This window comes from Heteronotia binoei, chromosome 16, assembly GCF_032191835.1.
Source record: "Heteronotia binoei isolate CCM8104 ecotype False Entrance Well chromosome 16, APGP_CSIRO_Hbin_v1, whole genome shotgun sequence".
Taxonomy (NCBI): Eukaryota; Metazoa; Chordata; class Lepidosauria; order Squamata; family Gekkonidae; genus Heteronotia; species Heteronotia binoei.
Window position 1 is genome coordinate 22727085 of NC_083238.1, and position 17775 is coordinate 22744859.

Genomic DNA, 17775 nt, shown 5'->3' on the forward strand with positions numbered 1-17775 from the left:
TCCTGGCACAGGATTTTTGGGTTACTGCAGTAGAAAATGCAAGTTGCTTTTAGCAAGGAATGTACTCAGTCTTTCTATGCAGTTAGATGAAAGTAGTTCACATTTATTTCCAACTGAAAATGCACAGCAATTGTGGGCCTATTTTCTTACTGTGCCCTGTGCTTGTATCTACAGATTGCACATCCCTGCTGATGCTCTAACATTCCCAAACGCTAACGAATACCATTTCCATCCCAATTGTTGTCATCTGACATCTGAAGCAGTACTCCACTTTCATAAAATAAAAAAATAAAGTTTGAAAGTATTTGCATATTCCTTTATTTTAAAGAGCTCTTCTCAGATAAAAAAAATTCTAAGGATTGCAAGATAAAAATCTAAGAATTGTAAGAAATTTTGTTTAGCATTTTTAGATATAGCAGAACTATCTTACCTTTGTACCACGTATGATATGAAATATGCCAACAATCCGTGACATGTCGGTCATGAAAATCTGTATATACTGGAAACCTAGGCATAATGAAGGAATAAAACATCTAACACATATTGCCTCAGAAAAGGCAGTCTACAACACAAGAATTCAAACAGCTGTTGGAAAGGATATAAAAAACAGAAAAACAAAGTATAGGCACTTTTATTCCCATTTTGTTCCAGACCTTCACACTGAGCTACTGATGTAAGAAAAGAAACTATATACCCAGTCTTCTATAGCTTTTATCTATTGTAAAGGCGGTTTGTTGACAGTGTGAAGAGAATAGATAATGGCATCTCTGTCTCTGCAGCTACCATTATTTCTCAGTGCACTGATAAACACAAACCAAAAACCAACCAACATTAAGCTTATGATAAGTCTAGAATCCTGAATTTCATTCATTTTCAAATTTTCCTGTCCTCAAGCATCCTTCAAGGCCACATGCACAACACAGCAAGACAAGTTATACAACGCTAAGAAACTCTCAAAGGAGCAAAGACTAATCCTTTTCTTTTTGGTTGCATTTATGCATTTGATTTGATTTTTATTGTGGCATAAACTTTCAGGAATTAGAGGCCATTTCGTCAAATGATTGTGGGCTCCATTTCATGAAAGATTACTCAACAATAAATGTTTGAAGTAGTGTAAAAGTTATAGAAGTTTTACTGCAACAGCAAACCTCTTTGGAACTAGTACTCTGCTGGCTTTGAATTGAGTTGGATCCAGAAGAAAATTTCCACTGAAGAAGGATGACAGTGATTTTTACCAAGCTTCCCTTCCTGCACTAGACCTCTGACTCCTCTTTCATACTATCTGAGGGTTCTCTACCACAGCAGCATAACTGAAAAAAATTGTTTGGGGCTGCAGCAAAAAACCCTGCTTTGGCAAACTGTCAGCAGAGATTCCGCATGAGAACTAATCCATTATCTATGTTTGATACAGAAATGCATATCCATTGCTTTGCCCTCATGAATATACTTTTCATTTCTGTATCTAGCTTGTCACTAGCTGAGCTTACATGTGCTATCCGTTCTTCACCCAACGAGAATCCTTCTGTACCAGCAGTGGAATGAAGCCTGCGATCTAGCTTTTTGGCAGACTATTTTCATGCTAACATTTCTGCTTCCGTCTTTTGGCTGCATCCAGCTCTTCATCTGAGCAATTCAAGAGTGATACTGCAGTCCAACAAAAAATTGGAAGTGTAGTTTATTTTGAGATTCAGGGCCTAACTCGTCGATATGTGGGAGTTTTATGTCAGATGCTACTGTATTTTTAAAACATTATAAGGCGCACTAGGCCCAATTCAAACTGGGACCATGGTGCAAGTCTTCTACTTGCAACATTTTCTGGATCTAAAATGGCTTCAATGGTTCCTGTTTGTTCCATTACGACACAGTCGTTTCATGCAGATTTTCGTAAAAGAGCAAAGAGTGCCCACACTCTTCCTGTCGTTTTAGATCCTTGCCTTGTGCAGGGTCCTAATCCAAAGCAGGTCCCTGTAAACCTGATAAGCAACAATGGAATCTCCTACCGCGGTACTTTCAGCATATCATCTAGTTAAGGCTACCCCAAAAGCTGATAATGTATTTGAACATATATTTCCCACATTCAAGCCCAATTCCTTGGTTACTTCTTTGTCTCTTTAGGCCAGAGGTGTCAAACATGTAGCCTGAGGGCCGAATCAGGCCCACGGAGGGCTTCTATCAGGCCTGTGAGCAAGTTTGCTTCCTTCTCCCTCTCTCTTGCTTCCGTCAATTATCAGAGACTGTTAAATAAAATACTGCAAGAGTGTTAAGCTTTTAAACATGTCTTGAAGTTATTTTTAAAAAACTTTTTGTGTTTGCCTGTGTCCTTTATAAAGTTTATGTCTCTGCTACCTGGCATTTCATTTTATGACACACACGGCCCAGCCTGACAAGGTCTCATTTATGTCAGATCCGTCCCTCATGACACCCCTGCTTTAGGCAGTTTCAATAATAATAATATGAAACAACTCTATGTATGCTGCCCTGAACTCCTTGGAGGAAATATAAAACGTGATCGTTTCCCCTTTGCTATCAACAAGCATACATGAGAGAGTGTAAGAACATAAGAGAAGCCATTTTAGATCAGGCCAATGGCCCATCCAGTCCAACATTCTGTGTCACACAGTGGCAAAAATTTTATATATATATACACATACACACACACACACACACACTGTGGCTAATAGCCACTGATGGACCTCTGCTCCATATTTTTATCTAAACCCCTCTTGAAGGTGGCTATGCTTGTGGCTGCCACCACCTCCTGTGGCAGTGAATTCCACATGTTAATCACCCTTTGGGTGAAGAAGTACTTCCTTTTATCCGTTTTAACCTGTCTGCTCAGCAATTTCATCGAATGCCCACGAGTTCTTGTATTGTGAGAAAGGGAGAAAAGTACTTCTTTCTCTGCTTTCTCCATCCCATGCATTACCTTGTAAACCTCTATCATGTCACCCCGCAGTCGACGTTTCTCCAAGCTAAAGAGCCCCAAGCGTTTCAACCTTTCTTCATAGGGAAAGTGTTCCAGCCCTTTAATCATTCTAGTGCGTGCCGTGACACGTTGTCGATTGGAGGTCCCACAATGTAAGCTGCTTTGAATAGATGGATTGGATTCCGTAAGGCTGTGTTAAAAGCAGCCGTTTCTTAGCGGTTGAATAAATTGATCCTGACAGTTAAAGGGCATTTGGCTTCATGCGTTTTATGCTGTGTTAAACCCCGCCCCCCCCACTATTTAGCATCGCATTTACTTTGATTGGTTTTACATACCATGAATGGAAGCGACTTGCAGGAGCCACAGACTTCAGCCACCAGTGCTGCCTCGTATCTGATAACTGCAAAAGCAAATGGATAACTTATTAAGATAGAACCAGGTGGGCAGTCTGAAGCAACGGAACAAAGTAAGAGCCCAGTAGTACCTTTAAGACCAACAAAGTTTTATTCAGAATGTAAACTTTTGTGGTTTAGAATTCTAAAGCACTGCTCACCAGCTATATGTAGCTCTGCTCACTGTACCTCATCCCTTGTCTGAAGAAGTGTGCGTGCACACGGAAGCTTACGTTCTGTTGGGTCTTAAAGGTGCTACTGGATAACTTATTAAACATCAGTGTAACAGCCTCCATCACAGACCAAGGGTTGGAAAAAGGTTCTTAATTATAATAGAAAGTTGAACAAAAATTTTTTCCAAAAGGTGTGTCATCTTTTTTGCATTAAGAAAAAAGATTTTTCTGATAAGAGTGCGGATCTAATTAAATTGCAAAGTGGAACGTTTATATCTGTTCGTAGCATGTGAAAAGGGATGAGAGAATTGTTTCCAGTTCTAATGTACAAGAAATTCTGGCCTTCAAGCTCAATCCTGATACAATTCCCACTGTTTTATTCAATAAAAATCAATATGAGGTTTGTAGCAGCATAATATATGGAAATCAATAATACTGAATTTTTTTATACAGCAGAGTTAATTGAAATGTACAGCCTTCGGAGGAACTTTGACCTGGATCATATTGGGGAATGCAAACAACTTGCATTCTTTGATACAAAAAAACATTATCAGTGAGATGTGGCCTCTTTTGGTCACATGGACAGCAATCCTGTGGTACGTCTGTGCTCCTGCGGCCAGCTGCGGCACAACTGTGGCACTGCCAAGTCTCCTTAAGGAGAAAATTATACAGTGGCTGGCTGCAGGAGAAAAAAGTGAGTTTACTTTTTTGCCAGGCACTGCTGTGGTAGAATGCATGAAATTTCTGTTGCAGCATTTCATGTGGTGTTGCTAGGTATAAGCAATGTGACAGACAGGGCACACAGGACCAATCAGAGGTTATGTGCTGAGGGGGTCAAGCCAAGCATCTGTCACAGGCAAGGGGAGGAACCAGCCAGAGGAGTCATGCGCCTGACAGTAGGCCATCCTCCCTTAAAGAGACCAGCTCCCATCAGAAGCCCTGGACACCCATCCACCCAACAGGCACCTAAGCTGTTGCATCAAACACAGAGAGCAAATGGATTCTGAGGGCCACAACAAAGAGGGTGGTCCATAGTTGCAACAGCATGGATTTGCGGGTGCCCTCTGCTCACCGGTGGATGTGCTGTCCAGCAGGGTGCCCACACTGTCAAGGGCATCCCTGTGGCATCACCACTAGAGCCAGTTTGGTGTAGTGGTTAAGTGTGCAGACTCCTATCTGGGACAACCGGGTTTGATTCCCCACTCCTCCACCTGCAGCTGCTGAAATGGCCTTGGGTCAACCATAGCTCTTAGTGCTGTCCTTGAAAGGGCAGCTTCTGTGAGAGCTCTCTCAGCCCCACCTACCTCACAGTGTGTCTGTTGTGCAGGAGGAAAATAAAGGAAACTGTGAGCCACTCTGAGATTCAGAGTGATGGGTGGGATATAAATCCAGTATCTTCTTCTTAGAGTACAAGCAGGCGGGGGTGCTGGTGATGTGGAGGGCTGCGCGGGCACAGAAGGCCTTTGACACATTCCCCAGCAGCCTCTCGGTGTGCCCCTGTCCCTCACTGACATCTCTTGTGATGGCAAGAAACCCTTCCAGGTGCCCTGGAGCTGCCATCACAGATGCTGCCAACCACTCTACTCATTGCTGGCCCCTGGAGAAGGCTTTCTGCCACACACCCAATGTGTGTGCTCCCTAGCTGCTTCTGCTCAAACATCACCCCCATGGATGATGGTGGGAAGGATGGCCTACACCACCTGTGGACTTCATGCCCAAGGCCCAACCAAGGAACCAGACCCCACCCCCCTTTGTCTGGGCCACTAGCAGCTGCAACACCTGCCTCAGGGTGACATGCCTTGCCCTCTCCACCCCTGTCCTTCCCTGTCATCAGACCCTCCTCCTCCACCTGTGCGTAAGGGACACCTTTGGCCATGAGGGTCACACGTGCTTATGAGAATTAAAGGAATTGCTCGAGCAACTGAAGGCACTGCAAGAGGCAAAGAATTCTTTCCACCTACTCTACCAGACAACCCTTGTTTAGATTCATTTCCTAGTAACCACACACATGCCTTGGCAATCTCTAGAAAATACTTTCAGGTATTATTGAATACCATTCAGAGATAGTGTTGTGCAGAGATCAACAAAACACACACAAACTTGGCCTCTAAGTTACTGGCTAAGATCATACAAAAGAGAGAATTTAGTCTGCATCCTGTCAAACAAGATGCATATTTCCATGTATTTAAAATAACAATCTGTTACTACCTATATTTTAGGCCTTTAGCACCATACGATCTTTCCATCATAGGAGCTTATGTTACGTAACGTATTTGTAGTATTTAGCTTTTCTTGATTAGCAAAAAAAATTGCTCATAACTTTTACTAAATCACTATTACAAAAGTAATAATTTTCACATTACATTACATTAGCTCAAGTGTGCACTGCATATGCATCACTATATTTGTGAAAACTTTTAAGTAGCGCTTCTTTTTCAAGTGACAAACATTTTGTAAAACTTGCCTTCCCTTCATTTGCTGACTTGTGCCAGGAAGGAATTTACAAATTATTGTTGTTGTTATTTTTAATTGATCATGCCAGGTTCTGGGCGATGTACATGATTAAAAATACCTAACATTTATAAAAAAACAAAAACAAATTAAGTTAAAATTATAAAAATTCATAAAATGCAGATGGCACCCTACAGGTTTTCTTTAGATCCTGGACTACCAGGGTGTCCCATTGAGGAGGGGAACTCATGAAGTGTCTGGAGGATAGGAGAAAAAGGTGTGGCATGACTCTGCAAGTAAAGGGAAGTCATTTTTAAATGCTTTCCTTTCACTCTCCAGAGTCACACTGCCTTGGCAGCATGCCTCCACAAATGAAAGGAATGCCTTCACCAAGCCATGCCCTCACAGGAGCAGTTGCACAACTTGGTAATATAGCTGGCCCGAATAAAAGCCAAACAATATCAGCTTTTATTCGGGCCAGCTATATCAGCAGCCAAATCAGATTGTCTAATCTGCATTCAGCTGAACAAATACCCCCCCCCCCCCCAAATTCCGACAAAGTATTTTTCATACCCCTAGATTTGGTGGCACTTTACACACACACACACACACACAGAGGGATGACAGCACACAGACTCAAGGATCTGCTGTTACAACAAACAAATTAATGGTTTGAACTGAACGTTAATCAATGTGAGTTAGGTATATGCTATACCCTCTGTTCTTATTCTGTCCCTTCTCATACTAAAAATAAAAAAACCTGAAGGACAGATTAAAGGCGATACTTTCTTCCATTTTCTCTGTCTGTGCTCTAATATAAGCACTACGCTTCCCAGATGCTTTACTAATGAGTTTATAATATTAAGGGAGAAGGCATTAATGTTTTTTGCACAGGTATTTCTCACAGTAAAAGATACAATATAATAAATTACATTTTCCAGTCTGTGTAGAACCCCAGTTAGTTCTGTGAATGAGGTCAGAGAAGCCAAATCACTTCCATTATTAGAACAGTAGAGAGCAGCTTCTTGATAGCTCAGGTTCTTATTTGGCACAAACCAGAATTCAGACCCATCAATAACCAGTGGAAGTCCATGAATTCCATCTTCATCTACAAGGAAACAGAACCATACATATTTACAAATACAGAGATAAACCATTTAAGCTCAACAGTCTAAGAACATTTATTTAGTATACCTGATCACCTCCAACACAGAGGAAGACTTTATACCATTATTTTATGGTCATCCTAGTTTCCATGCAAGAGAACAAACCAGAGTTCCATTTCACCTAATTCTGACTTCATAACCAGGTGTGGTTCGTTCTGAACCTGGAAGTCTTCAGTGCCATGGAACAAAAAAAATAGGGTGTGGGGGATTGGGAACACACAGACTCAAATACTTCGTTGAGACTTGTTCTTGCAATTAGCAGAACTGCACAATTTAGGTTCCTTTTGGAGGAGAACATAGATTTATATTAAAATAAAAAAAATACATTTTGGAAAAAAACACTGAATGGTAAAGTAGTATGCCAGGTTTTCATATATGTGTCCCCAAGGACAAAACTCAAGACCTTCATTGAATCAACATTACATCCATTGGCAGGGAATTTCACAAAATACATGTTGAGCAAAGAAGTATTGTCTTTTGCCAGTCTTGAATCTACTGCCCATCAGCTTCACTGAGTTCTCCTCTATCCACTTTCTCTACTCAGCATAACTATATAAACTTTAGTTATGACCAGTGTTCCCTCTAAGCTGACTAGCTGACTAGCTAGCTCAGTTTTTTAGCTTCCTGATCACACATTTTTGTCTTAGCTCAGGAAAAATGGCCCCAGAGCAGACTAATCTATGCAGTAGATCACAACTTTAATGCCAGTAGGTCACAAAGAAGAATTTCTGTTCACAAGCCTTCACAGCTTAGAGGGAGTACTGGTTATGATGACCCCTCTCAGATACCATTTTTCTAAACTCACTCTCTCCTCCCTGCTTTTTAATGGTCATTTAATGAAAGACTTCACAGTAACCCATATTTGGAGTACATGAACCACAAAATATGACCTAAGTTCTTCTCTCCAACCCAGGATTTCAAAACAGGACATCCAAGTATTGTCCCAAAGCTTTATAAGATTATTTTGAAGTTTAGCTGGCTTTGGTGACCAGTGATACAATCTTATGATCCTTGTATTAACAGTTGTGGTGGATTTATTACAATCGTTTTATTAGTATTATGTTTTTGCTTTTCAAACTATCTATCTGTTCCCCAAACTGTTTGGTTCACTATTTGGCATGTTGTGGTTTTAGGTTTATTGCCTTCCTTCTGGTGGTATTTTCATGATGAATAAAGCAAAAGAGCATGAACAAATCTGGCTTGTTTTCTGCTAAGCTGACCAGAATCAAGCAGCAGCAAAAAGTCAGATGGGCTCTTCCTGGCCCACCACATAACCTGATCCACACTGGGAGCTGAAAGCTGCAGTACCATCTCTGTCCATCTGAAAGGCCAATGGTAAAGTGTAGCCAAGATAAGCCAACAGTTTTTCCCTCCACTTGCAAATGATCACAGTGGTGTGTGGTCCCAATTCTGATTTAAGGTTACAGTTGGCAGAATGTTATTAGATGTTTTAGGCCAGGGATGTCGAACTCATGAGGGCCAGATTTGACATAAATGAGACCTTGTCGGGCCGAGCCATGTGTATCATAAAATGTAATGCCAGGTAGCAGACATATAAACTTTATACAGGGCACAGACACACAATTAAAGATTTTTTTTTTGCTTAAAATAAAACGTGCTTAAAATATTAGCCTGCTTGCAATATTTTGTTTTACAGCCTCTGCTAAATGTCACCTCTTGCTATGAATTACTGCGTCAAAAACTGCAGACGATTTCTGTGTGGTACCAGTCTTGAATATGTGCTGTTCAGGTGTGCACATCTGTAAGTTGCAAACCTACTTTTGATTCATTGACGTTCGTTACAGACATCTCTTGGTCAATGCTTTGAGCCTAAGACCCAGAGGAACATGAAGCAGCTGGGCACTGTGAGCTTTTGTACAGAAGTTGCTTCAAGTACTAGTCAAGAACATGTGAAGGCACCATGGCACAGACTGAGGGCTCCGTGCTTGTCAACAAAACTATAATTTTCCCCAGAAAAATGACTACAACTAAAAAAAAAAATACAACTTCCCCCCAAAAAACAACTACAAGAACAGAGAGACAGCCATGTACAGTGGTCGGTGTCAGTCTACTATCTGGGAAGTCTAAATTCAAGACCCCGAATCAAAGGAAAATGTGAAAGAAAAAATAAGGAAAATTTGCTCGGTAAACCTGGGGTGGAACACACTCTCAACCTAATGCTGATATTTCTCTTCTAAATAGTTCACATGCTTTCCTATTGAGAAAGACTGGAGGGCATGAGTACAGTGAAAAAGAGGAGGGAAACCCAGTTACAAGCCCAACAAAACTCTCTATCTCTCTCTCTGTAGCAAGGCAAAAAGCTCATACCTTCACTAAAACATTGCTAGTCTTAAAAGCCCTCTTTGTAGCTCTCCTGATGGTGGGGACTGGGCTAAGGAAGCTCTGGTTCTTTCTTTCCTTCTCCAGGGCAGCAGGAGGGGGAGGAGCCTCAGCCATTCATTAGAAGGAACAGAGGCTTGTCTCAGTAGCTCTGCAGAGTAATTAATTGAGCCTGGCAAACTTAATCAACCAGCAGAGCTATAGAGCCAAGCTCCCTCATTGGCTGAGGCTGCCCTCCCTCCTCCTCCCTTTGGGAAAAGGGTGGGGAAGAGGGAAATGCTGCTTTGCTGCTCTGGCTTATCTGGGGAGAAACACAAAATGGTGACCAGAAAAAGCAGGCAAGGGAAAATGAAGCAGATGACAGCCAGTTGCTGGAGGACTTGATTCGAGCCCTTTGCGGGCGTAATCTGGCCGCGGGCCGTATGTTTGACACCCCTGCTTTAGGCTAGTGGACTGTATTTTAAACCATGTAATTCACCTTAAGTCTCAGTGAGGAAGGCAAGCTATAAATAGAAACTTACCTGGCTTGTACCACTCTGGATAGTTTATCTTAGAGCCTGTTCATAACAGAGGGAAGGATAAAGATAATAAGATACATTGACCATACTGAACCAAGTTATCTTTCAAATGACACAGAAAATTTGGGGGGTAGGGGGAGAGGAGTTTTCAAAAGAATAATTAAACATAGAGTTTGATTTTATTTTTGTGACAAAAGCCGTCCAAGCAATACAATCATATCACAGACAGCTTCTAAATGTAATTACAACTGCAATTTAAATAAGAATGTAATTGAAAAAGATACTTCTTTATTCTTATACATGACAATGGCAGCACAAGTATTATATGCACAAAAATGCTTGGAATTTCAGGGGATCTCATGCTTGGAATGAGGGGCCCCCATTTAGATAAAGAATCTGCGGAGGTGGGATTAAGCCTCTGCTCCCACTCTTTTCTCAACCTAAAATGGCTCTGGAGCGGGCATACTATCTGCCACACTTAGCCAAAAGTAAATATTTTCAACAGAGTGAATAGGGGCTTCCCAAGGTGTCTTCTGGTCAGGAAAATGGTGCTTGGGAAGGCATAAGATCCTTTTCTCCTGCAGACGCATGATGAATTAGGTATATACACAACCTAGAATGAAGTTCTAACATGGAATTCACACCACATATGTCATAAAATTCAAAGATTGATTTGATCAGCAGTTGATGCTGGCATAGTAAATTAAAAAAAAACTTGAACGAAGTGAGAACCAAAACATCATATAAGTAAACACTAGTGCCAATTTTACCTTTAGTAATCTGGCAGACCCATTCCAGTTTAGCGTCACAACGGAAAGGTTTTAAATAGAAATATTCTCTATCTTCAAAAAGATAAGGGGGCCAGTATGGTCTCCGTCTTGCTCTAAGAGACTGCGCAGATAAAAAGAAAATTACAAAAAATACATAATTGTGTTCAACACCAGTTCCTGCATTCAGTCAAGAGTTAGTACACAGTAGGTACTTTCTTATTCCCCTTTTTTTAAAAAAAAAAAATAGTAAACTTTTAATGGGTAAGAAATACAGCTGCTTCCTGGGTTATATATTAGAGAAACAAAACGCACAGCTGGATCCAATGCATCTTTACTCAGAAGGAATCCCATGGAGCTCAAAAGTATATAATTACAACCTAAAGAGCCAAATGATACATTAGGGCATACCTACAGACCAGGAAGGTCCAGTCTAGCCCAATCTCATCAGATCCTGGATCCAATGCATCTTTACTCAGAAGGAATCCCATGGAGCTCCTAAGTATAGAATTACAACCTAAAGAGCCAAATGATACATTAGGGCATACCTACAGACCAGGAAGGTCCAGTCTAGCCCAATCTCATAAGATCCTGGAAGCTAAGCAGGATATGACTTGACAGCAGAAAACAAAACAACAACAAAAAACCCTGAATTATTGCCCTCTATAATAAAGTTTTGGCATGTGGTCGCTTTTGAAGTGGCCATCAAATGCAACTTATTGTATGGAATATAGCCATGAAATGCAATATGATTCTGTAATCACTACTGCCAGCTAAGAATTCACTGGTAATTTTTTAATAAGCTAGCAATTTCTAACGTTGTATCATATCAACACTACTGACTGATTCACTTGTTCTAAATTTAAACATAATCTCTTGAATTATTTTTTTAAAACACATCAGAAAGTATTTCCATATATTGTAAATCTATTTCAGAAGCAGTTAGTAAAAATGTTACTTATGCACCTTGAAGGCAGCACAGTCTCTAACGTCATAGTCATCTTCTTGAAACTCACGGGGTATAACAACAGTAGATACCTAAAGAAGGAAATGGGGAGGCAGAGGCAGAAATTATTATTGAGTTGCGATTTATATCTACTAAGTAGCAGTTGTAACAGCAATTGATGCAGTAGACAGCAGCCTCAAGATATAAGGTAAAAATCTGAAAAAAACACTGCATTCAATAACCCAGTGTGTTGCATCATCTTTTGAAATCCTGTATTGATGTATTCCTTCACAGAAGAAAATATGATTGCAAGTGCAATAGTCATTTCATATGACAACAGTTTCTCTACAGAAATTATTAGGGCAGTACTAATAAACGGCAAAGTAGTCCTGACCTGGATGGCCCAGGCTATCCCAATCTTGCCATATCTTGGGAGCTAAGCAAGGTTGGCCTTGGTTAATACCTGGATGGAAGACCACCAAGGAAGTCCAGCGTTGCTACACAGAGGCTGGCAATGGCAAATCACCCCTATTCAGCTCTAGCTTTGATGAACAGAGAGGTTGCCATAAATCAAATACGACTTGACAGCACATTCCACCATTACCACCACTTGCAGATGGAGAAGTTCCACATTTGATAATGGCAGCCCCTTCACATGTAACAAATGGCTGGTCTGTGGAGATTAATTCTAGACAGGTCAAAACAAATGCTTAATTGTATGCTAGTAACTGGATACCAGCCAAATAAAATGGCAACCATTCAGAGATTTTAAAACTCAGTGGCAAAATATGTTTAGACTAGGAATAAGGCCCATTGTGAGGTAGGTGATAGTGGGCAAGAGAGAGGAGTGGACTCAACCAATGGAATGCAATTGAACTTGAGTGGCAGTTGATGGGCCACTGGCTGATGGAATGCACACCACAGCGTATCGAGGAGAGGCAAAGTGCCAATATACTTGGGTTTATATATATATATCAGAAGTTCATTCTTTAAAATGATTAGCTCACTGTATCTTGTTTATGCATTCTATATGCAAACCAGATTTTTAAAAAGTTGTCCAATTTCCCCAGCATGAATACAGTGGGGTTTTTTTTGTGTTTGTTTTGGTAATCAGTTTAACTTACAGGCTTATTGTCACTCCACTGCCATGATCCCAGATATTCTGGATTCCTCTTATTTAGCCCAACCCAGACCCATCGGTCATCACTGAAAAGAACACAACATTTCAGTCACATAAAAGCTTCATCCTTTTACCGGGATCATCAAATGTAAAGCTAGAGACTGGTACATATATTCAAGCTGTACACATGGTAAGGAAACAGGGATTTCACTGACCACAGAGACTGAATAACAATTATTATTATTAAACATGTTAATATAGGGCAAGTTCCAAAACATTACTTTTAGGCATAGACAAAAGCTTGAGTATACCCAGATTTTTTTCCCTTTGAACATGAACTGATTTTGAAAGTCCTCTCAGATTTAAAAGTGGGTCAGCCTATGGCATGACGGAATGGTAAACACAGCGTTGAGACATCACAATAAACCCTTCTGTGTTTAAACTCTAGTTAGCCTCCCAGCCATAAGTAACAACCCTGCATAAACCTCTGTTTGTCTGCTTCTGTCTCCTACCCACCTCTTAGCATGGAGAACATCTCCTGTATCACAGGCATGGCCAAACTGTGGCTCAGAAGCCACATGAGGCTCTTTCACACATATTGTGTGGCTCTCAAAGCCCCCACAGGCTGGCTTGGAAAATGCAATTAATGTTAAAGTTGATTTATTTCTACCTCTCCCTGCCCCATCTATTTGCCTCCCTTTCTTCCTGTTTTGCAGCTCTCAAACAGCTAACATTCTATGTGGCTCTTATGCTAAGCAAGTTTGGCCGCCCTTGCTGTATCCTATTGCCTCTGCAGTCAGCCAGCCACAAGGATCAGTCCTCAATTTATTATGGTTTGCGAACGCACACATCACAACAAAGCACCAATACAAGCAGCAGATAACAAACCAGCAACAGACCACAGTTTCAAATCTAGGTTTTGTACCAGTCAAGTAATCTCAATTTGTTGGAACAGTTTGCTTTCAGAAGTCATAACAAAACAGGATTTGATCAGCCTCTGGTTTATTGTAAAGTCTGAATGCACGCTAGTAGTACAATCCTGTGAAGACCAATCAATAGGACAGTTATTTCAGGCTGAAAAAAGTCGACTAAGTATGACAGTAACTGCAAGGGGTTGCATGTTAAGAAACATGTCCAAAGCTCCCTAGTCATATAGAAATTGTTATGCAGTGTTAAGTAGAACTCAGAACTGCAAAAGGCCTGAAAACAGTATTTAAGCATAATGATTCATCACTGAAGTCAAGACTAAAAAAAGAAAGAAAAGAAATTTTTAGCGATTGATAACTGTCTGAAGTACTCCTTGTGTTGTATTTTCTGTAGATTTAAAGAACATTAACTTAAATATTAAAAAAATTAAAATATCACAATCTGCTCTTTGCCACACAAGGGAATTTGCCCAGGACACAATCTTCTCTCTCTTGAGAGACAAACATCTGGATCCACCAGCAATTTCTATTGAAGAAAGGATTTGAGTCAGGAGACATCCACCTGCAGACTCCCACCTCAAATACTGCTTCTGGGTGCAGGGACAGCATGAGGTGAGAGTGGGAAGACTGTGGCAGGTGGGGGAATCAGCAAAAATAGCTCTCCCTTTCCATTTGTGGAAATCCACTGCTGGATCCAAGCTGAAGCAAGAGTACTGGCATGCTAAAATCTTTTATTCAAGTTGAAATGTATAATACAATTTCAGTGCAATCCTAAGTACACTTTCCTGGAAGTAAGCCACATTGAACAGACTGGAGTAAGATTCTGAGGATTGCTCTTTTGGCGTTCTATTTTTTTTTTTAAATCAGTCTTTCATCCAACCCAATAAAGCTGTGATGTTTATGTCAACAATGAAGATAGATTTTAGACAGAATCAGGTTGAGAATTCTTGCAATGCAAAGCTATTACCTGATGATAGTTCTCATTATATTATGGAAGTCCATTGTTTCTTTCTGCTGGCTAAAACTAGGAAGATGTCCACCAATAGCCTCACAGAACCTTTCTGCTTCTTCCCAGGTTCTGGTTCTCAGCACTCTTTCCTTATGGAATAACTTAATAAGAAAATTAAAAAGAACAATTCAGCTCTTCATCAATTTTTCATTTTTGTGCTGAAGCTCTACTTTACTTCAAAGAACCTGGTTGGCTAATAATGCAAGTCCATTTCAATCTGCTCATTCTATATTCATATGTCAAAAATTATCATTTTCACAAACAAAAAGCTGACCTTAAATGACAGCAAACATGTATTTTTACTCTGATAACAAAGTCTAATAAAGTCAATCCCTGGTAAAAAATCTGATTGGATAACAGCATCATATGCTCAAGTCACACAATGTAACTTGACTTTTTGCCTGGAAAAAAAAGTAAGTACATGAGAGAATTCTCAGCATTTTCAGGAATAACAACTTCAAACCAAAATTAGCTCAAGAACATCAGTATTAATATATTTTTAAAAGTCTTTTATTGCTTTGATCCAGAACATGCATATGTATGTATCTATAGGCGTGTGTACAGATAGCGCTGGCAGTTTTGAAGCCCATTTATGGAATCGTCATCATTATTTCGAGGGGTTGGCCTTTGTGTCAGTCACAAAGCCAATTTCCTCTCCCCCCTCACCAGAGCGGTGCTGTGCACAGTACTAGTTTTCCTATACTACCAAACACAGTTGCTTATTGGCCCTCTTTTTACTCATTTTTTGCCAATTGTATTGTTTAAGCTATGGAGTCACAGAACTTCTTCCCTCCTTCCCTCTGGGAGTATAAATTCTCAGTGTTGTTATACACGGATGATATGGCAATTATGTCTTCTGCTGAGATGGGACTTAGAAGGATGCTGTCAAAACCGGCTTATTGTTAAAGAGAGAAACTAAGACTTTATAAAACTAAATTGCAATTTTTGGTAATAGAGGAATTAAGTATAGATGGTTTATGAGTGCCCAGTTGTTAAAACAATGCTCTTTTTTCAATATCTTGGCATTGAATTTCAGGAATCTCTGTCTTGGAAGACACACCTTAATGTAATCTCATTATCTGCTGGCTGTTCAGTAGGAGCCATTTTAAAATTATTTTACTCAAAAGGGGGTTAATTGCTCCATGCTTAAAATATTCCAGGGCAAAATATTCTACTACCCAGCAAAAGCATAAGGCCACCACTGCTGGATCAGTTCAATGATTCATATATACTCAAATCTTTAAGGCATTGCTCTACTTGTCTTTCTGATACTGTACAAGAGGTTTTTCTTTTTGATTTCACGCAGCAGCATAGTGGATTTAGTATTTTATAACAGAATACTGGATTTACCGTGCAGGTTCCTTCTTTTCTATGGCAAGGAAAATCACAGGAAGGAATCCTCAGGGCCATCTAGTCCAACCCCCTGCACAATGCAGGAAACTTACAAATACCTCCCCGCCACACACATCCCCAGTGACACCTGCTCCATGCCTAGAAGATGGCAAAAAACACCTCCAGGAAAACTGGCCTGGAGAAAAATTGCTGCCAGACCCCAAAGTGGTGAACAGCATTCCCTGAGCACGTAAGAAAAGGCCGTAAGAACTAAGCACTGATGCAACCCTTCCTGCCCTCCTTCTCATGATGTGCCTAAGTTCACAGAATCAGCATTGCTGATTTAGCCATCTAGCCTCTGTTGGCCATCTAGCCTCCGTTTAAAAACTTCCAAAGGAGAGCCCACCACCTCCTGAGAAAGCCTGCTCCACTGAGGAACCGCTCTAAGATACTCTTGATATGACTGGGTTTCTCTTCCCACAATAACTGGAGGCAGGAAACTTGATTACACTTTCCATCTCCAATGGGAAGAGGAGCCTATTCATCAGTCTGGAGACTTCCATGGCTGACCAAAGTTTGTAATGTGTACCAAACAGACAGATAAACAAGGTCTACAGAACCCTCTGAAACAAACCATTCAGGTAATGATACACTGTAAAAACAGAGCAAAAACAACAAACAAGGAGACTGGCAGTCAGTCACCTTTAGAGAAGCATAACGTGTAAAAGTGACCTTCCAACTAGGGTAGGTCCACAGTGTTCTCCTCGTTCTTTAGAAGAAGGAACCTTCACAAAAGTCCAATGTTCTGATCTCTCTTGAGGAAGAGGAGGACACTGATATGGTTAGGATGTTACAAAGCTCATCTGATTCAGGGAGGGAAAGAATGACTGCCAATCACAAAGATAATAGACTAAACTACTTGCTGTAGGACTCTTTGTTCAAATGCTGCCTCAGACTCCATCTTGTAGAGACAGAAAGTGCAATCAAAAAGTGCAATCAAAGCAGCACTGCACATCTGCAATAGTTGCTTTTGTGTCAAATGCTGCTTGACATGAATGAGCCACGATCCCCTCTGGAGGTTGAAAGCCCCCCGATTCATATGCTTGAGAGATGCAATCCTTCAGCCACCTACACAGTGTAACCTTGGAAATATTTTCCCCTTGACTGCTGGATAAGCCGCAAAAAGGAAATCAGACTTCCTAAAATGATTTATTCCTTCCGATACAAAGGGGAAGAACACAGCAAAAGTCCAGAAAATGCTAACTGTTCTCCCTAGGGTGAGATTTGGGGCAGAAGAATGGCAGAGGTCTTCTGTGAAGTGGGGAAAAAGTATGTTGATCTTGGTGGGATCCATGCACAGCACCACCATATCTTTATTGAAGATATTTAAACTCTTTCTAATAAAAAGAGTACTCATCTCTGAGACCTGTTTGCAGATGTAACTTCAGGGTAAGGACCTTCAGGGAAACCTCCCTCACTCAAAAGAAGGGTTACTCAGACCCTGAAGTACACCAAGTCTCTAAGAAGGAAGCCTGTGGACTGTTGAAGACTGAGACAATGTGACTCCAATTGGAAATCTCTTCCCTGCTGGATGATTGTGAAGTAGTACATCACAAACTAATGGATACACAGCACTCAAGGCAGCTACCTGGTGACAGAGTACTTGCTCTTAGACTTTGAGAAGTCCCATCATGTAGACAAGATAACTG

The 17775-nt window shown here is 40.7% G+C and overlaps 1 protein-coding gene across 1 annotated transcript in view; it reads right to left on the reverse strand.

The window, feature by feature from the left end:
* The window catches only part of LY75 (lymphocyte antigen 75), a 97191-nt gene that overhangs the window by 38407 nt on the left and 41009 nt on the right, over positions 1-17775 (reverse strand). The window contains exons 13-20 of the mRNA XM_060256886.1: positions 14693-14835; positions 12804-12885; positions 11700-11771; positions 10737-10857; positions 9970-10005; positions 6875-7050; positions 3262-3326; positions 431-507 (exon numbers count right to left, since the gene is read on the reverse strand). Of these exons, the coding sequence (XP_060112869.1) occupies positions 431-507; positions 3262-3326; positions 6875-7050; positions 9970-10005; positions 10737-10857; positions 11700-11771; positions 12804-12885; positions 14693-14835 (772 nt within the window). The remainder of the gene's footprint in view (positions 1-430; positions 508-3261; positions 3327-6874; positions 7051-9969; positions 10006-10736; positions 10858-11699; positions 11772-12803; positions 12886-14692; positions 14836-17775) is intronic.